Below are 25,405 nucleotides of genomic sequence, written 5' to 3'. Positions count from 1 at the left end.
AAAAAAAAAAAAAGGACACACAATATGCTGTTTATCCCCTCGTGAAAACAAGGGATGAATTTTTTATTCCCTTGTAACTATTATTGATAATAATAAAATGATCGTTTTAAAAAATATTAAAAAAAAAAACAAAAAGAAATTTTTTAAATGATTATTTTTCCTAAGAGTGCCGTAATAAGGAATGACGCGATTTAATTTTTTTTAAAGAATAATTCTTTCAGATACGAATTATTATTTTTTTCCTGTTGTTGTCACTGTTTTGTTTTTCATTATTAAAATCGTGAAATGATATAATGTAACTTAAACGAATTTGATTTTCAAGGGGAGACCCCCCCCAAATTAAAAAAATGCACGCAAACACGTATTTTATCGGACGAATTCATATTTTTTTTTTACCACAAACGACAGCCTCTATAATTTTTCCTTATAAAATTTATATTGTAAAAAAAAAAAAAAATAATAATAATAAATAGAGAGAGGGAGAGAGAGATGGGAAAGGTGGAAAGGGATGAAAAGATTTAAAAAAAAAAAAAAAAAAAAGTTCATCAAAGTTTCGAGTAGAAAGAATAAGCAAAAGAGTCGCGCTTGGCCGGCGCCGCGTGTTGACATTTATCAAAAAATGGGTCTCAAGAGACGTTCTGATTACTTTCCCGGTAATCCCGCACCACGAACCTTTCTTCGTCAACCGTGACTAGTAGAAAAACAATTTATATAAAGGCGGTCCTAAATAATAATAATAATAAAAGAAAAACGGCCTTCATTCGACACACCACCCGCTTCGTTCTTCTACATACTAAAAAACCACCACTAATCGTCAAACCTATTTTTTTTTTTTTTTGGAAATAAAAATTAATACGATGAGGGTACGGCTCATTTTTCCCCCTCGATAGGTACACGAGTAGGTACGACACTCTTTAAAATACTTAACGCTATGGAAGATTTAAAAAAAACAAATTTAAGGGCCTCGAAAATTTTTCGGGAAAAATACGTTACCCGCTCTTTTTTTTTTTTTCTTTTTTTATTTTATATTATTCATTACATCAATGACGACATAAATTAATATTTTATTATAATTATTATTATTATTATTATTACTGTAGTTTTTGGTTAAAGCGCAAGTCCGAAATAATCCAGCCAATAAAAATCCAAGTTTTTTTTAAAAAAATTTTTAAACCCCTTTTTAATGGGCTCCTCCTCTTTTAGTTTCTTTCTAAAAGTTTTTTGTTGTAAAAGTTTTTGAAAATTAAATTTTTTTTCTGATTTTTCAATATTTGAGAAATTTATTTTTATTTTTTTTTAAGAACAAAAGATTTTCGCAGCAGATCCAAATGTTGTCGTTGTTGTGATTGTTGCGGTTGTACCCGTAGTATGTAATTTAGGGTGTGCCCCTTTACACGTAACCCGGTGTTTAAGATGGACACAAGAAATTCATTGCGGGTGACAATTTATTATCAAAGTAGGTCGGAAATTGAACCGGAACGTCATGCACGATCAAAACAATCGTGAGAAATTTTTACTTTTTTTCCTTTTAATTATTAGGTGTAATCAATGATAATAATAATAATAATGAATCCATTTCAATTTGGACAAAAAAAAAAAAAAAAAACGGAAAAAAAAGAAAAAAAATAACGAGATAAAAATTTTATTTATTAATTTTTATTATTATCATTATTATTATTTTTAATTAAAAATAATGATAATGATAATGATGTTTTATGTTTCGTACCTGAAAAAAAATTAACGTTACGTGAATATAAGAAAATGAAAAAAAAAAAAAAAAATTTTTTTTTTCCAAATGATATGAAGGTAGATGTCGTAATAGATTGTGTAATAACACAATAACAGTTTTACCATATCCTTCGTATATCAATTATTGGCAATAACGGTTTGAAAAATTTTTGTACCGCAAACGCCGAAAGATCACACGATTGTATTTTTTTTTTTAACAAATTAAAAATTATTGGTTGTTTTGTTTTAAAAAGAAGAATATTTTGAGGAAAGGAGAAAAAAGACACTAAAATGATATGCCCAGAGGGGGGTTTGGAAACGCGATGCACGTAATATGGGTCGTAGTAAGAAAAAGTTTAAAAACCCGAGGTAACTTTCCTTTGCTTTTCTACTGCCTTATGGTGGTGGTAGATATTAAAAAGACCATCACGTTTTATTTTGGTCGAAGCCGATTTTGGCTACCGTTAAAATGACCGATGGAGAAGGAGTATAAAAAAAAAAATTGAAAAATCGTGGGCTACCGAATTTATTTTCCAAAAAGGGAAAAATTTAATTGTTGAATAGTTTAGTAGGTAATTCACGATGATAAAAGAAACGAAATTAAATAATTAAAAAAAAAAAAAAGAGGAAAAAAAAAGGAAACGACAGGAAATAGTTTACATGACACAAAATAAATGATTTTATTATATATTAATGAAAAAAAAGAAGTTGCATGCCGAAACCTGTCAAACGTTTGATTTGGTGTAGTACGTATAAAGGGGGGAGGGGAGGTAGGAGGAGGAAGGGGAAAGGGAGGAAATGAAAACGATGATTGAATTGAATTGATTATTTAATTAAATTGTGCGTGTGTTCTCTTGTTTTCAGGCTCCTTTTGGATCGAGCACGTTTGCGGAGTTACTATCCGCCCCTTATTCAGAAGACGTAGGCGGCGAAACTCTCGACCCCTTTCCCGAAGTTGTATTTCACTCGCAGCCATTAAGTCCTGCACCACTGCCCAGTTTTCAAGAAATTTACTCTCCCAGATTTCCTACCAGACAAACTAAATCGCCCGAGTTGAATAATATCGGTATAAAAATGGATGAAGACTATGTTGTGTATCATCATCATCATCCCTCGCCGGCCATGCCCACGACTCCCATTCAGAGTCCTTACGATTTTCATTCGCAACATTTTTCTCCTTACTACCAACAGCAACCCCATCACCCGAATCAGGGATACGAGTCTTCCGGCGGTCCGCAAGACTCGTATTCCTTACCACATTTTCCAACGTCGGAGTTGCACATAAATACCACATTGAACCTCCGTCAGAGAAGAGCTTCTCTTCCTTTGCAGCGATCCGAATCGACTAATAGTAGCGACTCACCGAAACTCCGAATGGGCATGATGACCGGACCACCTCCCAGCGCTTCATCGTCGGCATCGTCATCTCCCGGTTGCGGCGTACCGGAAACGGTCGCACCGTCCCTTTTACCGCGTCCGGCTCCTCAATCTCCTTCTCAGTTGTGCGCGGTGTGCGGCGACACGGCGGCGTGTCAGCATTACGGTGTTAGAACGTGCGAGGGTTGCAAAGGTTTTTTCAAACGCACTGTTCAAAAAGGATCGAAATACGTGTGTCTGGCAGACAAATCTTGTCCCGTGGACAAAAGGCGACGAAATCGATGCCAGTTTTGCAGGTTTCAAAAGTGTTTAGCCGTCGGAATGGTGAAAGAAGTTGTGAGAACTGATAGTCTTAAAGGACGAAGGGGACGGTTGCCATCAAAACCAAAGTCGCCCCAAGAATCCCCTCCAAGTCCTCCCGTGTCGCTGATAACTGCTCTAGTTCGCGCTCACGTGGACACCACACCAGATCTCGCTAACCTGGACTTTTCCCAATACAGGGAACCGATTCCCGGAGAACCGCCCATGAGTGAAGCTGAAAAAATTCAGCAATTTTATTCGTTACTCACGACTTCCGTTGATGTGATAAGACATTTCGCTGATAAAATTCCTGGATTCACGGAACTGACCAAGGAGGACCAGGATCTTCTATTTCAGTCCGCATCCTTAGAATTATTCGTTTTGCGACTCGCTTACAGGTAAATTAATTACAAGAGCCATTTTAACACGATCGAGCAACAAACTTAATTAACTTCAATATTAATTGGAATAATTTTTTTTTTTTTTTTGTGACGTAGAACAAAAGCAGATGACACAAAGTTGACATTTTGTAACGGAGTGGTTCTTGATAAACATCAATGCCAAAGAAGCTTCGGAGATTGGCTTCATGCAATTTTAGATTTTTGTCAATCGCTCCACGCCATGGACATCGACATATCAGCTTTTGCTTGTTTATGCGCCCTAACATTGATAACAGGTTAATTTTTTTTTTTTTTTTTTACCATTATCAAATCGTCCTTATCACTCTTTTTTTCAAAAAAAAAAAAAAAATTGTCACGAATGAAAAATTTTTTTTATTTTTTATTTAGAACGTCACGGATTAAAAGATCCGCATAAAGTAGAGCAGCTTCAAATGAAAATAATCGGATCACTGAGAGATCATGTTACCTACAATGCAGAAGCTCAAAGAAAGCAACATTACTTTTCCAGACTATTGGGAAAGCTTCCGGAACTTCGAAGTCTCAGCGTTCAGGGACTCCAGAGGATTTTTTATTTAAAACTGGAAGATTTGGTGCCAGCACCGCCTTTAATTGAAAATATGTTTGTTGCAAGTTTACCTTTTTAATTTTCTTTTCTTTTCTTTTCTTTTCTTTACACGTTTTTCGCTCTCTCATTAGAACTTTAGAATGTAATGATAAGAATATGGCGATGAAACAAATAATGAAAACAAAGCTCGTGGCAGGCAGGCCGGCAGGCAGGCACGGATGTATATTTTTTACTTTTTTTTTGTTTCTAAAAAAAACAACAACTTTCCCTTACCTAAAAAAACGTTAAAAATTTCTCCAGCATTTAAAAAAACTGCAAAATCATTATTTAAAAAAAAAGTAACATTAAAAAAAGTTTTTCCAGGTTTTGGAAAAAAAAAAACAAAAATTACACGAAATGAAGATGAAACTCGCGAAGAACCGACCGAATCCACCGCCGAGATTTATTTATTTACTATCCTCGGGCGCTAAAACAAAAATTTTTTTTACTTTTTAGGTAAATTATTAAAAAAAAAAAAATCATTTCAAACGTGTTTTGGATAAAAGAGAAAGAAGGGAGGAAAAGGGAACGGAAGGGGGGAAGGGGGTGACATTTAAATTTATTATCATTATTTATATATTCGAACGCGCGCGCCTTAGGAAATTTTTTTATTTTTGTTTTTTTTTTTCTCCCTTTTGGCAGGTACGGTCCATTTTCAATTTACTCATTTGTTATTATTATTATTATTATTATTATTAATTTTGTACGTGCGGTGAATTTATTACATATATTACAGGAGGAATAGTTGAAGGAAGAAGGTATGAGAGAAAATAATAATTTAAAGTAAAAAAAAAAAAAAAGTGCAAATGTGCGCGTGGATTTTTTCTTTTTTTTTGATTACGGTAATTTTATATATAATTAATTAAATTAAATTGAAAAGAAAAAAAGAGAAAATTTTTTTTTAAAGAAAATTTGAATCGATGACTTTTCAAATAAAAAATAAAAAAAATTTTTTTTTTTTTATATAATTTTAAGAATGCGGATGGATGAACTTTTTTTTTTTTATTTTCTTCGTCATTTTGAGTTACGTAAAGGAGAAAAAACTTGATTTTTTATTTTATCGTCACGTTTGATTAGTTTTTTAACAAACACGTCAATCAATCAATCAATCGATCGATCTATCGATTTTTTCTTTTTTTTTCGGATTACATTCGAACGTGGATTTTTTGTTTTTTTTTTCTCTTCACAATTTCTTATTTCGGTCCTGATTATTTTCCTACGTTGATTTATTTAATAATTATTTACGATTCGATCACAATTTAATAAAATTTATCCCGACAGTAATAATAATAATAATGATAATAATAATAATAATTTTAAATTCGTAATTTCAATAAATAACAAAAAAAAAAAAAAAACGTTTGAGTGAAAATTTACCTCGGAGTCGTTTATTGTTATTATTATTATTATTGTTCAAGTCGTTTGTATCTCTTCTTCGAATATCAGTCATTAAACTTAATAATAATGATAATATTTACAAATATAAACGATAGATGATGATGATAATGATGATGTTTATTATTTTCGGTAATAAAAAATTTGCAAGTTTTCCTTTTTTTTCCGGTTTAAATCGCGTAAATTAAAAAAACTGATGGATTTAAACGGTTCGTAATAATAATAATGATTATTATTATTGTTATTATTATTACTATTATTATTATTATCCCGATCATTATTTGTTTCATCGCATTCCCCGTAATTATTACCCATTCTAAATAAAATCAAATTATATAAAATTAAATTAAACGTGTTTCGTAAAAAAAAAAAAAAAAAAAAAAAAAATTTTTTCTTTTCTTTTTCAAGGTTTAGAAAAAAAATTATTGTTACTAACGATAATAATAATAATAGTAATAATTTATTACATACTTGATAAAAAGAAAAATAATAATGATAATTCCGATATTAATTTTTTTTTTTTTCAAAGGAACGAAACGAAAAGAAAAAAAAAAAAGGAAAAAAAGGAAAAAATTTTCCTAACATATCATTCAAAAAAAAAAAAAAAAAACGAATGCCGCTAATTTTGTCGATTTTTTTTTTTTAAATCGATAAATTATTATTATTATTTATTATTTTAATAATAAATAATAATAATAATGATATTTTTAGGTATAAAATCAAATATGATTCAATCTGCCTTGAAATTTAAAAAAAAAAAAAAAACTTCTAAGAAGAGAAAGAAAGAAAGAAAAAACAAACTGACCCCCATCAGGTATATATAAAAGGTGTATCAGGTACAATTGTTTGAAAAACATACATAAATACATAAATTATATTTATTTTTTTTAATAATTTCTTTTATTTTTTTATTTCTATTAAAAACAAAATAAATAAATAAAAGTTATCGAATTGATAATAATAATAATAAAGCCCTGGAGGTTAATGGAAAAACGCAAACAAATTTTTATTTTTATGATTTTTATTTTATTAATTTTTATATTTTAATTTTTAATATAAAAATGACGTAATACGTACGATTATATATACATATATTTAAATAATATATTTTTATATTTTAAATAATAATAATAATAATAATAATAATAATAATAATTTTCTATCTCGTCGTAAAAAAAATGAATTAAAATTTTTAAAAATATCGTTGTTTTTTTATTATTATTATTTTATTTTTATTTTTATTAAAGTTTTATAGAAAAAAAAACGAAAAACTAGTCACAAACAAACAAACAAACAAACAAACAAACGATAAATAAATATTAAGTGGTTACCAAATGATTTATTAATTGATGTAAAGAGATTTTTTTTTTTTATTTTTGTATTAATTTAAACGTTCCATTTAATTATGAAGTATTATTATTATTATTTGGGGGCGAAAATAAATTTTTATTTTTTTATATCGAAAAGGGAGGAATGATGATGATGATAATAATAATAATAATAATAATTATTATTATTGATAATATTGATATTAAAAATTAATAATGTGACTTTTTCGAAGGCCTTAAATAAGATAAATAAGAGAATCTTATAGAGTTAATTTAAAAAGATTGAGGGTTTGATAAATTTTTATTTTGCCATAAATATATATTTATGTATATATATATTTATATTGAGAATTCATATTGATATTTTTTTAATTTTATTAATTAATAAATAAATAAATGAAGTTTTGCACAAAAAAAAAAATTAAATAATAATAATAATGATAAGGAGTAATGGAAAGTAAAAGGAAAGTAATTTTTAAAGAAAATTAATTTTTTCTATGCTTTTTATTTTTTTTTTTTAAATTTAAATTTCATTATAAATATTTTTGCACAATATTGAAAATTTTTTCTATTTTTTTTTTCGGTTAAACTATTAACAAAAAAATAAATAAATAAATAATAATAATGATGATGATGTAATTTAAGTATTAAGAAAAAAATATTTTTACATATCAATTGAAAAAAAAAAAAAAAAATTTATGTATGATGACTTCAATTTATTTCTAATATCTATAATAGTTGTTTTACTTACTATCATTATTATTATTATTATTATTATTATTATTATTATTATTATTATTATTATTATTATTATTAATGTCAAAATTTAAATGGAAAAAATTTTAAATTAAAAAAGGAAAAAAATAAAATGGAATAAAATTCTGTGTTATAATTTTTTTTTTACGTGTGTTTTTTCTTATTTGTGTTGTCGTTTATGATGATGATCATAATAATAATAATAATAATAATAATTACTTAATTATTATATTTAATGTTTATTAATGATAATAACGATGATTCTTTTCTTTTCTTTTTTTTTTTAAATAATTTTTCATACAAAAAATTTTAAATGTAATTAGTAAGCTTCCCAAAAAAAAAAAAATTAAAAAAAAAAACAAAAAAAATTTTAATTTTAATATATTCTTTTATATGTATGTATGTTTTTTTTTTTTTTTTTTAAATTTTTATGTCACAAATAAATAAAATTTAAATGATGATGATGATGATAATAATAAAAATAATTATAAATATGAAAAAAGAAAAAAATTAATTATAAATGCACATTTATTTTTTTACTATATATGTATATTATTTCATTTATTTATGTTATATGTGTATGTATGTATATCATGAATAAAATTAATTATTTTTTTTTTAAAAAACCAAAATAATAATAATAATAATTTGCATTTTATTACAGACAAAAAAAAAAATTCATTGTATATGAAGTAAATAAAAATAATTGATTGATAATCATGAAAATAATATTAAAATAATTTTAAAAAATTGTATATTAATTTTAATAATTGTATTTTTATAATCTGTCCTATTTACCTATGTAATAATAGATACATATATATGTATCAAAATTAAAAAATTATTTTAATTATTGTATTGCTAATATTTTACAATATTTTGTTAATAATGCATTATCACTGCGATTTTTTATTTTTTATTTAGTTACCATATTTATTTTATAAATTGATGATGATAATATATAAATATAAATATATATATATATATATATATATACAAATTTATATAAATTACTTCTTACTTTAAATGAAAATAAAATAAAATAATAAAATAAAATTGTAAAAGATTTATTTGGTTTGTTTGTTTTTGTTTTTGTTTTTTTTTTTTTTTCATTTCCTTTATGTAGTTTTTGCAAATTTTGTGCTTGTAAATTATTTATATACTGTTTGTTTTATTGTTTATTATTGAAAGGTTTAGGTTAACATCATATGAAGATCATTTTCATTGGTAATGTCTTAAATACCAATAATTAAGTTATATAAAAAATATCCCCAGCCGTACAAAAAAGTTTTATTATTTAAACTAATCGCTATTCTAAAAGAGGATGGAGGAAACACTATTCCTGATTATTTAAAAGTTTCTTTACAAGCTTATAACATATTTGAGTTGGAATCAAGTTTATTTTTTCTCTCACACAAGATAAGAAGAAATTAATTAAGGAAAATTATTTTTTAAGATTAAATACATTCTAAAGAAATATATTTAATAAAGAATAATTTGGATACACTATTTCACTCCATTTTTTGGGTTTATTAAAAATTTTGTAACAGAAATTTTATTTTTTTTTTAGGCAAGATGTCTGTGTGGGGAATGCATTTAAAAATGCACTTTTCCATAAATTATAGAAATGAAATTGAATATTTATAAATTAGTAAGTGAGACAGTTAAATTTTTAATAAGTTTACGTACAAGAGTTTATCTTCAAGAGGAAAATTGCAAAAATAATTATAGAATATATTCCTTTTGTAACTGAAATTTAATAAACACATGCTTTGTTTGTCATTTAACCTTACTTGGTTATATTTCCTCTGTGAAGATTTTCATTTTTCATGTTTATTTAATAAATATTATACGTAAGTATTTATTCACAAAATATATTATGCTAAATACAAAGAATTTAAAAAATTTTGTCAATTGCTGTTAAAAAAGAAAAAATTTTTTAAATATCATTTACCACGTGACGAAAATTATTTAATAAACCAATCAGTAATCTACTTTATAGAAGCCTTCACTGGCGCGAAGAATGTTAGGAAGTTGTATAAATACTACGCAATAAAATTTAGTACATAATAAAATTAAAATAATAGCGAGGGGACATTTTTTTAAAAATTTCAATAATAAAATATAAAATTATTTTAAGAGTTAAAACTTTCTAGAATATTTTAACAAGGACGTAATTATTTTCAAAAGAATAATCAATAACGGATATTCTGAATCGGCCATCTTTCTTTCGTGGTTAGAAATCTTGCATGTGAGACTAGCCGGCTGCTAAAAAAAAGATAATCGCGGAATTTATAGGAATATTTTACGAGTTATTATTATAATTTTTTAAAAATGAATCCCGAGGCAACAATGCATCTTATACAAATTTTGGATAGAACAGTTTCTGGAGGTAAGTTTAATATTTTAACAAAGTTACGCCATTTTTTTAACTTCTTGTGGTTATTATTGAGTAATATATACTTGTTATCTAATTCATTTGTACAACATGGGGTTTGATTTTGCCTTTATTATTTTATTTCAGACAAAAATGAACTTGAAGCAGCATTAACCTTTTTGGAACAAGCAGCTCAAACAAATTTGGTAAGTTTACATATTATTTTTACAAAACGGTTTCTGATTACATTTAAAACGTGTATACCATATTATGAGCTTTATTAAATTTTTATTATATATGAGTTGATCACGTTTATTAAACCAACTAACTATTATTTTTTAAAAAATTCTATCATTTTTTCTTTTTTTAATCCTATCGATCTTATATTTACGACTTTAGGTTTAAATAGTAAACCTAGTTTTGACATTAACATGTTAAAATGTTTGACGTTATTGAGTATTATTTTCTAAACATTTAGTTCTGTCTACTAATATCTAAATATCTATAGTTTTAAATGCTGTCCATTTTTGGTTTTTGTTTTTTAATTTATTACATCTTTTAAGGTTTAATTATAATTTAAGTCTTACAATTTTACATTTTAACTTATTTAATTAAATTTTTTATTATTATTATATTTTCTATAAATTTTAGTTATAGATTTAGTAAATTTAGCGAAAGTTTGCAAACTATCAGTAATGTATATTCCTCAATATTAATTATTGCAAAAATTTTTTTTCGTTATTAATTTTATTTAATGCTTTTACCAAAAAAAATTTTTTATACATAAATTTATAATTATTTAAAGTATTAATTTATAGTTTTTTTTATATTAATACTTAAATAAAAAAATTTTATTTAATTTTAGCCAGAATTTATTAAAACACTTTCTGATATTTTACACCATGGAGGAAATAGTCCAGTTGTTCGAATGGCAGCTGGCCTGCAACTTAAAAATACACTCACATCTAAAGATCAAAACCTTAAAACTCAGTATCAACAAAGATGGCTTTCTTTTCCTGAAGATACAAGAGCATATATTAAAAACAATATATTGGCTTCATTAGGAACAGAAAATACTAGGCCCAGTTGCGCAGCTCAGTGTGTGGCATATGTAGCAGTGGTCGAATTACCTAACGGTCAATGGAATAATTTGATTGAAACTTTAGTGTCAAATATTGTTGCCACAACTAGTACAGAAATGTTAAAAGAAGCCACTTTAGAAGCAATTGGATACATATGTCAAGAAATTGTAAGCGATTACTACAGTATTACTAAAAGTTTTTTTTTTTTTTTCCTTTTGGATTCTTTCGTAGAGTGTATTCTAATTAACATTAAAAAAAAATTTAATTAATTAATAATAAAAACATTTTTTGAAACATGCTTTATTAATTTTCTAGGATCATGAAGTTTTAATGGGTCAATCAAATGAAATATTAACTGCTATTATCCATGGTATGAGGCCTAATGAACCCAGTGATCATGTACGATTGGCTGCCACAACTGCTCTCCATAATTCATTAGAATTCACTAAAGCTAATTTTGATCAAGAAACGGAAAGAAACTTTATTATGGAAGTTGTTTGTGAAGCGACTCAATCATACAACACTCAAGTTCGAGTTGCTGCACTTCAATGTCTTGTTAAAATTATGTCCTTATATTATCACTACATGGAGCCATACATGGGCCAGGCTTTATTTCCTGTACTATACTATTTAAATTAAAATAATAATTTGTTACGAAGGAAATAAATGAATTTATAATCTTTAATATTTATAAATTTTTTTTTTTTTTTTTTGGCAGATTACATTTGAAGCCATGAAGTCTGATGTAGATGATATTGCTTTACAAGGAATTGAATTTTGGTCAAGTGTTAGTGATGAAGAAATTAATCTAGCTGTAGAAGAAACGGAAGCAGTTGAAAATGGGCTTCCTCCCCAAAGGACATCCAGGTTTTACGCTAAAGGAGCTCTTCAATTCTTGGTCCCCGTTTTAATGACAAAACTAACAAAACAAGTAAGATTTTTTTTTTTTTTTCATTAAAATTTGCTAAACTTTTATAATATTATATTTTACTATAAGTTATTTTAATATTATTTTAGGAAGAGATGGATGATGAAGATGATTGGAATCCTAGTAAAGCTGCAGGAGTGTGTCTCATGTTATTATCCAATTGTTGTGAAAACGATATTGTTCAATATGTTTTGCCGTTTGTCACAAAATACATCAAAGATTCCGATTGGCGTTTTAGGGAAGCTGCTATTATGGCTTTCGGTACGGTGTTAAAACTGTTTAAAATATTTATTATTTTTAGAGATTTTTTTTTTCTTTTGACAATTTCATTATTGTTTTTCTTTAGGATCTATATTGAGTGGTTTAGATCCGGCTACATCTAAACCATTAGTAGAGCAAGCAATGCCGACACTAATAGAACTTTTGTACGATAATTGTGTCGTCGTTAGGGATACGGCTGCATGGGCTTTTGGCAGAATTTGCGAATTAGTTCCAATGGCTGCTATAAATCCAACTTTCTTGAAGCCTATGCTTGAAGCCTTTGTTATGGGTCTTAAGCAAGAACCAAGAGTTGCTACTAATGTCTGCTGGGCATTTACTGGTAATTAATTATTAATTTGGAAGTATCAAAAAGGAAAAATTTTAAATGCTAACACGTAAGTTTTTATTTTATTTTAATATAGGCCTAGCAGAAGCAAGTTACGATCTTGCCACCGAAGGATTAGAGGAAGGAATACAACCCAAAACATATTGTTTATCATCTTATTTTGATTACATTGTTGAACGTTTGTTAGAAACTACTGATCGACCAGACGCCGCTCAGGTATTTAAAAACCTGAAGTTATGAAAAACGTTTAATGTTTTAAGTACTCAGTTTTTTTTTTTTTTTTTTTTTTTTTTAAAGGCGAATTTGAGAGCTTCTGCTTACGAAGCTTTGATGGAAATGGTAAAAAATTCTCCATCAGATTGTTATGTTACTGTTCAACAAACTACAATGATTATTCTCGAAAGATTAAATCAAGTTTTGCAAATGGAGTCTCAAGTTATAACTAGTAATGATAGAGCTCAGTATAATGATCTTCAGGGATTACTTTGTGCCACTCTCCAGGTACAAACTTTTAGTTTTATTATTAAAAATAAATTTTTCGATTAATTTATTATTTTGTTGTTAATTAATTATTTCTTATTACTTATGAAATTTCTCTGCAGAGTGTTTTGCGTAAAATGACTCCAGATGATGCTCCCAAATTCTCTGACAATATAATGACAGCATTACTTCAAATGTTCAACTCCAATTCATGCAAATCCGGTGGAGTTCAAGAAGATGCTCTTTTAGCTGTAGCTAATTTGATGGATATTTTAGGAGAAAAATTTATTAAATACATGAATTCATTCAAGCCATTTTTCTTCATAGGTTTGAAAAATCACGAAGAATATCAGGTAAAAATAAAAGAGCTCGTTAGTAATTACAGTCGGTAGTTTGAACTACCATAATACTAATAATAATAATAATGATGATAAAATTTTAGGTGTGCATTTCGGCAATCGGGTTAGTAGGAGATTTATGTCGAGCTTTAAAATCAAAAGTGTCCGAATACTGTGACGAAATCATGGTATTGCTTTTAGAAAATTTAAGTGTAAGTTTTATTTATGTTTTGAACATTAATAATAAGAACAAAATGAGAATATTTCAAAAAATCTTTTATTTTAATTGTTTATTTTAATTTTTTTTGTTTTAAATTTTCAGAATGAAAATGTTCATAGGTCTATTAAACCTCATATATTTTCTGCTTTTGGAGATATTGCTTTGGCTATTGGGGCAGAATTTAAAAAATATTTAGAGGTCGTTTTACAAACTCTTTTACAAGCATCTCAAGCAGATGTCGATAAAGTACGTTGAGAATGAAAAAATTAAAAAAAATATCAAATTTTTTTTTTTGAAGTTAAATGAATTTTACCACTATTTAATTTTTTTTTTTTTTTTGTGCAGAATGATTACGATATGGTTGATTATTTAAATGAACTTCGCGAAGGCGTGTTGGCAGCTTACGCGGGAATAGTGTTGGCATTAAAAGGAGATGGTCAAACGCCGTCCAACGATGTTTTCCTTTTGGAACCTCATTTACCTTATATTATACAGTTTATATGCAAAATATCGGAAGATACTGAAAAACCAGATAGTATTCTAGCGGCTTGTTTAGTTTAGTTGGGTGAGTTTTTTTTAATGATTTTCGAAAAACATGAGTCAGTTTTTTTTTTTTTTTTTGAAAATTTTCTATAAGTATGTTTTTTTTTTTTAGTGATTATGTAAGCTACGTCTAAATACAGCATGCTGACCAGACAAATAACCGAAGTTTTAAGCAAGGAAAGAAATCGCGCACACATACCACTAAAAGTTTAGCATCGTGGGCTGCAAAAGAACTTCGAAAGATCAAAACTATGCCGGCGCAAGCCAGCTGGTGAGTTTAAGTATTTAAAAAAAAATTTATTATTTATGGGAAAGGGTGAGTTTTTAATTTTTTTTTTTTTTTTTTTTACGTTAACCGTTATGTTTAGTTTTTAATGTGTGTTCCCTTTTTCGACAAACGAAAATATCGAGTATTTATTTTTTTACGGTTATAAATGACAAATAGTAAAACGTGAATTAATACGATTTATTTCTCACTAAATTTTTTTTTTTTTTTTTTGTGATAAGAGTGATAATCTTTGAAAGGCTAAAGATAAACGTCTCATACGGTATTTTTATTTATTTATTTTTTTTTTTTTGAGAGAGAGAAATGAATGATGATTTTCCATGAATGTTGTATCTCTTTTTGTTTCAAGAATCGCATGTTACGTATCAAATATAGTATAAATGGTGGAGGTTGTACAGAAAAGATATATTTTTATATATGTGTATATATATATTATGCAGCAGCACAAAACAATTTTATTTTGTGAGCATGCTTTATTTTGTGTAAATTGTATAAAAAGGAGGAGGTTGATTGATTGCTGCGTGCGATTATAAATCAAATTTACAATAGAAAAAAAAAAAAAAAAGACAAACCCATCGATCGGATTCTTTTGTTTTATAAAATGAAAAAACAAAAATCATTAAAAAAAAAAAAAAAAGGTTTTTTTTTTTTTTTTTTTGTTTTTTAATGGTTTTAGCGACTGAATTATTTTGATTATTTTAATTGTTTCAGATCCATTTTTGTAAATAAAAGATCCGAAGATGTTTCCATATCGAGCCATCTAAATTTTCAATACCTAGCTGCAAATAAACCCCACCCCACTCTGAACTAAAAAAGAGACGAGAGTGAAGAGTGTGTGTTTTTTCGTGACGTGTAAGTTTCAAAGAGTGTCTTAAAAATCTTTTTTTTTTTTTTTTTTTTTTTTTTTTTTTCTCTCTTTATCTTCAAACAAACAAGCAAACAAACAAAAAAAAAAAACAAAAAAAAAAAAGAAAAAAAAATACTAAAAAGAAATTTTTTCCCAAAAAAAACACAAAAAAAAAAAAAAAGAGAAAAAAAAAGTAGAGAAATAAAAGAAAAATTGGAAAAATTACACTTTTTTGTTTTTGGATGATAACTTGATGATGATGATGATGATGTGATTGATGATGATGATGATGATTATGATGATGACAAAATGGTTTGATGATGTGTCGGTGTTTATGTGATGATAATGAGATGTTGAAAGCGTCAGTGCGCGTGTCCGTTTGTTGTTTTATTATTATTATTATTATTATTATTATTATTTAAAGCACGAAAGGTTTGATTATATATATATATATATATAATATATAAAAATATAAAAGAAAGAAAAAAAAAATGTATTGACTGACGGTGTGTTAATGATGATGATGATGATGATGTTGGTGATGATGGTGATGGTGATGGTGATTATGATGATGATGATGATGATTATGATGAAAATGATGATGAAAATGATGATGATGATGATGAATATTATGATAATTAATATAACTTGGCGCTATGATGTCGTCTTCTAGATGAATTCAATGAATGACTGAAGAAGTCTGGATGCCGCGTACCTGCAGGTCAGCGTAATGCTTCATTATATGATGTGTAATTGTAATAATTTCTTTTTTTTTTTTTTTTTTTTTAATAAAAAATTCAGAGTAAATGTCTTTTATATATATACACACATATATATATATATATATATATATATAAAATGAATCGATGCGAATGATTTTTTTTTTTTTTTTTTTTGTAATTTGAATAACTAACAATAATAATAATAATAATAATAATAATAATAAAAAAGAAAAAACTTTTCCAATAGGTTAGAGAATAATAATCGAATAATCCTTCTTGTCTGCCGTGCATTTGAATTGTATAATTGTGATGTGTTTTGTTTTGTGAAAATTTTTTTAATTGCAAAATTTAATACACCCAAAAATTTATTATCAATATCATTATTATTTTTAAATGATTAAAAATCTTATTCGCCAAATTTTTTTTGTTTTGCTCTTTATTATTTATGTAAATTAACAATAGAAAAAAATTTTTTTTTTTTTTTCGGGAAACGCTCCGTCCAGAGACATGTTAATAAATCGAGGATAAAATAAAAACAATCAGGCAAGAAGGTTAATTCGAAATTTTTCATTTTCTTTTCTTATTATTATTATTATTATCATTATTATTTTGTATGCCTTGTTTGAGAGAGAGAGAGAGAGAGGGGGAGGAAGGTGGGGGAAGGGGGAGGAAAGAAAAGAAACGAATTTTTTTTTTTTTAGTCAAAAGAATTGTTTTATGTATTTGTCATTCGAATTATGTAGAAAAAATAATTTTAATTAAAAATGGGAGGAAATTTTTTTTAAAGATTCGATTCGATTTTATAAAATAAGAAAAAAAAAATTCTTTTCTTTTTTTTCCTCAGAGTAAAACAAGGTAAAAATTATGTTTTATTTATTTTCCAATTAATTTCAGGTATAAATTATTTTAGTTACGGGTATTTATTTTATTTAGGTATTCATAAATTCGATTCGGTAAATTTTTTATTTTTGCGCCAAAAAAAATCGTGAACCGGAGGGGGGAGGGGAGGGAGGGAAAAGATGGGAGGAGAGGGGGGAAGTACAAAATAATTACTATTAGAAATTAATTGGAAAGTAAATAAATTTATTATTATTATTATTTGTTTCAAAAAAAAAGGTTTTTTATTCCTACGAAAGACTGACAGAAGTTTTTTTTTAATGCTCAAAAAGTAACGTGAAAGGGCGAAAATGATTGATTGATTGATTGATTATTAAAATAAACAAATCGTCGTGCCATTTTTTTTTCGTTTTTTCTTTTTAAATAGGATTTTTTTTTTAAATAAAATAAAATAAAGTCTTCGGTTACAAATTTTTCTTTAAAAAAAAAAAAAAAATTTTTTTGAACAAGGTAGTAGTCGAGACAGAAGAAAATTTCGTCTGCTGTAAAAAAAAAAAAAATTTTCTTTTCTTTTTGGACGTTTTCTGTGGATTTTTAATATTTAAATGTCTGATTTTATTGTTTTTTTTTTTTTTTTTTTTTTAAATAAATTTTACTACAAGTGGGAGGTGGGTGGGGGAAGAGGCGGGTGCCAGGGGGAGAGAGAGGGAGGAGCACGGAAAATATTTTTTACAAAAAATTTAATAATTTTAACCGCGAAAATTTAATTTAAATATTTTAAAGTCCACACAAAACGTCAATTTTATTAACAAAGAAAAAAAGAAAAGAAAATTTTTTTTTTTTTTTTTTTTCCGTTACAATTTCTAATTAGATTTAAGAAATTGTGACGCATACCAAATTGTTTATAAAAAATTAATTAATAAATAAAAGGTTCATTATGTCTCTCTGTCTGTCTGCTACCTGTCGTCTGCTGTGATTTTATGAGAGTGTTTGTTATGAAAAAAAAAAAAAATTGTCGCACAAAAACTATTTCCGCTCTTTTTATTTTTTTATGTAAAATTAATTTATATTAATTAATAATGATATCATCATCGTGTACACTCTCTCAAAAAAAAACAATTTAAATTTAAATTTTTTGTCTGTCTGTCGGACATGTTTATATTTATGATTTCTCTCACGGGGCAAAAATAAATTTTAAAGGGTAAAATAATAAATTTTTTTTTTTTTAATTAAAATTTTTTCTCAATGGGTGTTAATTTAGAAATTTTTTTACGAATATATGTGTATCATAAATATATATATATATGTGTATAAAAAATGCATAGGTTGACTTTCTTTGTACACCGATTTATTGTAAAGTTTTTTTTTTTTTATATAAATGTAATTATTTAAACATATTATACGTATACATATACATTTTATATGTACGTATAAGAATAAGGTGTAACAAAACGTATGCATGTAAATATACAAATATATATATATATATATAAAAGCGAGTGTAAATAAATAATAATAATGTAAGTTAGTTATTTGAGACTGATTCTAATGATGATTATTAATATTTGTTAGATGTGTGTGTGTGTGTGTGTATGTGTGTGTTTGCATAAATGTGTCAAAGTGTGTATGTTTTCATTTTGTAATGATTAAAAGTCACGAATGAATGAATGAATGAATGAATGAATGGTAGATGATGATGATAGATTGTAGTGTTGTTGAAAATGTATTTGAATGCATATGTGTGAGAGAGAGAGAGAGAGAGATGTCTTTTTTTTTTAGCGAATTGTTGAACAATATAATTATTATTAAATGATAAAATAAATAAATAAATAAAATAAATAAATAAATAAATAAATAAAAATGAAAAAAAATAAATAAAATAAAAATAAAAAAAAAAATGGAAAAAAAAAAATTGAAAAAATGAAAAGTTTAAGTGTGGCTGTGAATGATTCTCTATTTTTTTTATGAATGTTTTTTTTTTAAAAAAATAATCGGTGGTATTATTATTATTATTATTATTATTATTATTATTATTATTATTATTATTATTATTATTATTAGTTTGTTGTAAAATGTTTTTTTTCTATATATTATTTGAATGAATTTCCGAATGTCAGAGAGTATTTTTTTCTATATATATGTGCCTGATAGCGAGGAGCGAGAAGAGCGAAAGGGTTGTTTGTTTCTCTCTTGTATTAATCCGAAATGAATGAATGATTGATTGATTGATTGATTGATTGATTACGAATGAATTTGCTTCGTGCATTACAGAATTGAATGATTAATAAGGGGATTGAATGGAAAAACGAGAAGGGAAATGAATATAGTAATTTTTATTATTATTATTATTTTTTTTTTAAATTGTGAAATCACGAAGCAAATTTTTCTTGTTTTTTTTTTTTTGTTTGTTTCATTTATTCATTCATTCATTCATTTCGGCGTTGAAAATTTAAAAGAAACAAACAACAAACAATCAATTATTATTATTATTTTTTAAATTGAAAACAATACAAGGGGTGGGTTGTTGTATGAATTATTAGCTTCGAATGATTTTTTTTTTTTTTTTTGGTGCTGAAAGAAGAACACAGCAATTTTCCAGTTTTTCACTTTTTTTTTATTTACAATAATAATAATAATGATAATGATAATAATTTTTATTATTAATAATATGTTTGCATTATTATTATTATTAATAACATAATTGTATTATTTAATAAGTTTTAAAAATTATGATTAATGATTTGAGATGGCCCGAAATCGAGAAGTTTTGAATTGAGGGTTGAAAAAAAAAATTTTTTTTTTTTTTTCTTTTTCTTTTTTTTCTTATTCTTATCCGCAGTTAGGGTGAATGTAAGTAACCAAGTTAGTGAAAATTGTCTTGTCCATTCCCATTTAATAATAATAATAATAATAATAATAATAATGATAATAAATTTTAGTTTTTATAATCGATTTTTATTTTGTACGTATGTGCATCCCCTGCTTACATTTTACTATTATTATTATTATTTTAGTTTTTTTTAACTTAATTTAAATTACTCGGTGGAAAAATCATGAGATAAGGTATAATAATATCGTTTTGAAAAGAAAATTTAAAAAAAAAAAATTTTGTGAAAAGATTATTATTATTATCATTATTATCATTATTATTATAATTATTATTATTTGTACCGCTTTAAATTCGATTGGGCTTTTTGTTTTTACGCTACCACTTATATATATATATATATTTAACAACGTATTATTCATTTTTAAATTTAAAAAAATTATTATTATTATTATTAAAATTTTAAAATTAATTATTTTAATTTAATTTTTTTTTTTTTTTTTGGTCTCTGATTAGTCCACTTATTGTATCTTTTTTTTTTCAATTATTATTATTATTATTATTAATTTTTTTTTGATTTATCATGTTCAAAAATGGCTCAATTAAACGAAAAAAAAAAGTTAAAAATTTTTTTTTTATTTTTTTTTTTTTATTAAAAAAAAACCTTTTAAATTTACCTTGACGTGTTGTATGGTAATAATAATCTTCTGCTTCTACTTCTTCGTCTTCTGCTTTTTTTTGTGTGTGTGCGTGCGTGCGCGCGCGTGTGCGTAAAAATTAAATTTCCTTAAACGATGATGAATTTTTTTTTTTTTTTTTTGAAAACAAGAGAATAATTTTTGAATGATTGAAACGGGATTTAATTAAAACGTTTATATTGATCTTATTATTATTATTGTCATTAAAAAATTTGATTGATTGATTGATTGATTGACTAACGATAATAAAATTTTAATTTTGAGTCGTTTGCATAAAAAAAAAAAACAAATTTCCCACGGTTTTAACATTATTCCCCCACGACTTAATTAATTAATTAAATGAGGATTTAAATGAAAATGTTTTATTTTTTTCTATTCGTAGTCATTCATTCATTCATTCATTCATTCATGGAATCATTCAAATTTTAAATTAAAGTAAAAATGATTAACTTACAATTTAATAAGATTTTTGTTTAGTGTTGATACCGTATGCGACGTATTACCTTTCTAAGGTTTCACTCTTCGGGGGTTAGAATGACCGTCAAAAAAGGTCTTTTGAGGGTCGTTCGCCGTTCGAACGGCCATTTTCAGAAATGCCATCAACAAAATCGTCGTCAAACGTTAAAAATTTTACTACTACTACTACTCACGTGAGTATTAAAAAAAAAAAAAAAACGAACGACTGTTGATTAGTTTTTGTAGTTTGTTGTTGTTTTTTTTTTTTCCTTTATCATTGTTTCATGATGATGAGGGAGGGAGGGAGGGGAAGGTGAAAGAAGGGAGAGGGCACAGGGAAGATAGGGAGGAGGGAAAAAAAAATTGTTCGGTTCGGGTTTGCAATTTTATCGATTTTAGGATGGTTTGGATTTGGATGATGTTCTCCCGGAAATTGGAGAATTTGGAAAATATCAAAAATACTTGTTTTGGTTTGTTTGCCTACCGGCGTGCATTCCATGCGGATTCTGCGCTTTTAATCAAATATTTATGTCGGGAGTTCCTGAACATTGGTGTAAAATCCCTTCGCTCATGAATTTACAACCTGAAAAAAGGAAACAATTAGGAATTCCTCTCGAGGTTATTATTATCATTATCTAACATTTTTTTATTTATTTTTTTTGACTTGAAAATTAATTAATTTTTTTTTCATTTGTTTAGGATGAGGAAAATCACATCTACAGCAGTTGCTTTAGATTTAATTTAAGTTGGATCAATTTTACATTTTTAGATGATTATGAAAACATGTCTGACGTCACTTCTTCTTCCGGTAAAAATGTTGAACCTTGTTTTGACGGTTGGGAATATAATAAATCAACAATTGAATCATCCGTTGTCGTTGATGTAAATAATTAATTTTTTTTTTCTTTACAATTATTTTTCCTTTGAGTTTTCTTCTGCTTTTTACTGGATTTAAGTGTGTGTATAAATTTTCAGTTTAATCTTGTTTGTGAAAAAGATTTGTATCCAACGATCGGTTTGTCTGCTTTAAATGCTGGAGGTCCGATCGGTGTTTACATTTTTGGAATATTGAATGATAAGTGAGTCATTCATTTTTTTTTTTTTCTCATTTTGAAAATGTCATTAAAAAATTTCTTTTTGTTTTAGAATCGGTCGTAAGTTTTCTTTTTTTGCTTGTTTGGCCATTCTTTTAACCGGAGGAATTCTTACGGGTGTCTCATCTAATTTTTGGCTCTGGGCTTGGAGTAGATTTATCGTCGGTTTAACAGTTCCAGCCATTTATCAGATTCCATTTATTATATGTAAGCTTATTCTTTTATTATTATTATTATTCAAAACTCGGGTTTGTATTTTTAAAAATTAATACACTTTTCCAGCACTGGAATTAGTCGGACCCAATTACAGAGCTTTTGTAACTGTTTTCACATGTTTGGCATATACATTCGGTTTGATTCTTCTCTCCGGCGTGGCATACCTTTTACCAGATTGGAGATTGCTAGCATTTGCAACATCCGTTCCGTTTCTTTTGTACTTCGGATACTGGTTGTAAGTTTGTAAAAAAAAAATTTTTAATTTTAATTTTTATATTTATTTCGACTGATTTGTATAGGAATTTTTTTCCCCATTTTTTTTTCAGTTACTTACCGGAGTCGCCGAGATGGTTGATAACCAAAGGACGATTCGACGAAGCTCTTCTCATTTTAGAAAAAATTGCTCAGACAAATGGGAAAAAATTACCGGAAGCATTTAAAACGTGTTTAAAAGTAAGTAAATAAATTATTAATTATCTAGAAGAAAAAAAAAGTTTAGAGCTATCCGATTGACGGGGGGGGGGGGGAGAAAAAAATAATTAATTCGAAACTGCTATTATTATTATTATTATTTAGAGAGAAATGCTTTCAAAAACAATGAGCGAAGAAAATAAAAAAAATAAAAAATGGCCGAAATTTGGTGATCTTTGTTTAACTCCAAATATGCGTCTCAAAACGATACTCATTACTTTTAGTTGGTAAATAAATAAATAAATAAATAAATAATTTAGTTTTTATTCGCGCGCATGCGTTATTCAATGCAAAATAATTTTCCAGGTTTGCCAACGAAATGGTTTACGTTGGTTTGAGTTACTATGGTCCCTCATTGGACACCAATGCTTATCTTAGTTTTTTTCTATCAGCCGTAGTTGAAATTCCAAGTTATTTGGGGTGTTGGGTTGTAATGGATCGATGGGGTCGAAGATGGCCACTGTGTTTGTGTATGGTTATAAGTGGAATTTGTTGCATCGCGACAGTTCTTATACCTCCAGGTTTTCCTCCCCCCCTTTTTTCTCTGAATATTATTCATTGAGTTTTCGTCAAACGATTACCATTAAAAAAATTTTTATTTTAGATTATACTACCTTGACATTGGTTTTGTATCTCGTATCGAAATCGGCAATTTCCGCTTCCTTTCTAATAATTTATCCATTTGCCGGAGAACTTTATCCGACGCAATTGAGAGGAATCGGAATCGGTACTTCCGCTTACGTCGGCGGATTAGGATTAATAATCATACCTTTTATTAATTACCTGGTAATTGACGCGTTTCTTTTATTTACAATGAGTTTATTTCATTTTGTAAATGAATTTCTTTCGATCAGGGACGTGAAAATCTCATACTTCCGTTGCTAATAATGGGAATCGTATCCGTAATCGGTGGACTCACGAGTTTAAGACTACCGGAAACTCTTCGTCAAAAATTACCACAAACGATATTAGAAGGAGAAGAATTTGGTAAAAATTGGACATTGAAAAATTGTTGGAGTTGCGTTCCGGAAAGGTGTGATATAAAATTATTAAAATGAAAATTTTTATTTTAAAAAATTTTTAAAAAACTTGATTGATTTTCCGTTTAGTTCGACTCCGAACTCTTACGAAGATTTAAGCAAGGATGATTTCCAGGAAGAAATTGAAATAAAACCTCCTCTGATAAGAAAAGCGAGTCGTTTAATCAGGGAAAGTAGCGTTATGGAAACAAATTTAGATTCTTCTGGAATAATGCAAATGACTTATTGGTTTTAGTAGCGATGATAATAATAATAATAATTATTAAAATCGACATGTTGCATCATCGTCATCACTCGCGATTATAATTTATTTTATTTATTACGATCGGAAAAAAATGGATAAAAATAAATTTTATTTCTGGATAAAAAAAATAACGATAATAATTATTATTAATTTTCCTGGTTTCCTGATATAAAAAAAAAAAATTATCAGGCAACGATAATTTTGGTTTATAGATAAAAAAATTTGCGGTTTTTCAATCGAATAAATTATCATTATTTAATTTTTTTTTTTTTTTTTTAACAAAACATAAATATTAATAACCGCAAAATGATAATGATATCATTTACGTGGAAATTTTATAGGGGGAAAAAAAAAGTACAAAAGTTTGTTTTTTTTAAAAAATATTTTCAGTCGGTGTTCAAGTTGTCGGTGAAATAATAAGTGAATGATAAAAATGAATTTTTTTATTTTTATTACTTTTATTGTTTTGAGTAAGTTTTATTATCATTATTTATAATTTTATTATTATTATTATTGTTTTAATAAATACAAAAAAAAATTTTTTTTTTATTTTTTACAGCGTTAAACGTTTCTTTATTTAAATGTCAAAATAATAGAAATCAAGGATTGTGGGATGGTCAACCTCCAAGAAGATTCGAATTCGATCAATCTTTGTTTAACGGTTTCGATAGCAATAATCGATTCGATGAAGATTACGATGTCGGAAGTATCGGAGACATAAGCGAAAATAATAATAATAATAATAATAATAATGATTTTTTTAGACCTGTTGTTGACGATAGCTTTTTTAGAAATGATTTAACCGAGGAAAACATGTCAAATTCGCAATCGAATTTATTAGGCGGTAATAATAGAAGAAGGAGGCAAAAAAATCGTGGAAGAAATCAAAGTCGGACAACGACAACCACAACAACAAGAACAACAACAACGGCCGAACCGAGGACAATTCACGCATCGCCAGAAATGTGTCCTTGTTCGTCAACTCCGCAATTTAATCCTGTTTGTGGAAGTGATGGTAATACGTATAAAAATGCCGGATTACTTAACTGTTACAGACAGTGCGGAATTAGTAAGTTTTATCATTATTATTATTATTATTTTCCTTTTTTTTTTTTTTAATTTTTATCCCTTTCGTATATAAAATACCAATTATTATTATTATTATTTTTAGATGTTTTTCAAAAGCGAATGGGAGCCTGTTAA

At 26.6% G+C, this 25,405-nt stretch overlaps 5 protein-coding genes across 5 annotated transcripts; all 5 read left to right on the top strand.

Annotated features, from left to right (window-relative positions):
* Positions 1–931: 931 nt before the first annotated feature.
* Phum_PHUM411140 (uncharacterized protein) lies at positions 932–1,441 on the top strand (the record flags this gene model as incomplete). Its single annotated transcript, XM_002428891.1, has 2 exons — positions 932–988; positions 1,310–1,441. 2 exons carry the CDS (start codon positions 932–934, stop codon positions 1,439–1,441), a joined length of 189 nt encoding a protein of 62 aa, XP_002428936.1.
* Positions 1,442–2,024: 583 nt separating this feature from the next.
* Positions 2,025–4,841, top strand: Phum_PHUM411130 (retinoid X receptor, putative; the record flags this gene model as incomplete). Its single annotated transcript, XM_002428890.1, has 5 exons — positions 2,025–2,072; positions 2,593–3,803; positions 3,903–4,081; positions 4,194–4,436; positions 4,735–4,841. The coding sequence occupies 5 exons, from the start codon at positions 2,025–2,027 to the stop codon at positions 4,839–4,841; spliced, it is 1,788 nt and encodes a 595-aa protein (XP_002428935.1).
* A 5,382-nt stretch (positions 4,842–10,223) lies between these two features.
* On the top strand, positions 10,224–14,739 carry Phum_PHUM411120 (importin beta, putative; the record flags this gene model as incomplete). The annotated part of the gene is given in 15 exon segments (XM_002428889.1): positions 10,224–10,281; positions 10,414–10,472; positions 11,132–11,515; positions 11,664–11,966; positions 12,067–12,279; positions 12,372–12,537; positions 12,623–12,877; positions 12,960–13,099; positions 13,181–13,384; positions 13,486–13,716; positions 13,806–13,913; positions 14,024–14,167; positions 14,267–14,481; positions 14,577–14,592; positions 14,605–14,739. 15 exon segments carry the CDS (start codon positions 10,224–10,226, stop codon positions 14,737–14,739), a joined length of 2,631 nt encoding a protein of 876 aa, XP_002428934.1.
* Positions 14,740–21,274: 6,535 nt separating this feature from the next.
* Positions 21,275–24,193, top strand: Phum_PHUM411110 (organic cation transporter, putative; the record flags this gene model as incomplete). The annotated part of the gene is made up of 12 exons (XM_002428888.1): positions 21,275–21,331; positions 21,537–21,755; positions 21,837–22,019; positions 22,113–22,216; positions 22,284–22,438; positions 22,514–22,682; positions 22,774–22,900; positions 23,024–23,145; positions 23,225–23,439; positions 23,523–23,704; positions 23,773–23,951; positions 24,028–24,193. The coding sequence occupies 12 exons, from the start codon at positions 21,275–21,277 to the stop codon at positions 24,191–24,193; spliced, it is 1,878 nt and encodes a 625-aa protein (XP_002428933.1).
* Positions 24,194–24,293: 100 nt separating this feature from the next.
* On the top strand, positions 24,294–25,405 carry Phum_PHUM411100 (uncharacterized protein; the record flags this gene model as incomplete). Its single annotated transcript, XM_002428887.1, has 4 exons — positions 24,294–24,360; positions 24,593–24,622; positions 24,762–25,271; positions 25,374–25,405. 4 exons carry the CDS (start codon positions 24,294–24,296, stop codon positions 25,403–25,405), a joined length of 639 nt encoding a protein of 212 aa, XP_002428932.1.

This window comes from Pediculus humanus, genomic scaffold (assembly GCF_000006295.1).
Source record: "Pediculus humanus corporis 1103172108177 genomic scaffold, whole genome shotgun sequence".
Taxonomy (NCBI): domain Eukaryota; kingdom Metazoa; phylum Arthropoda; class Insecta; order Psocodea; family Pediculidae; genus Pediculus; species Pediculus humanus.
The sequence above is the reverse complement of the archived record's forward strand: the minus strand, read 5'-3'. Positions and strand labels throughout refer to the sequence as shown.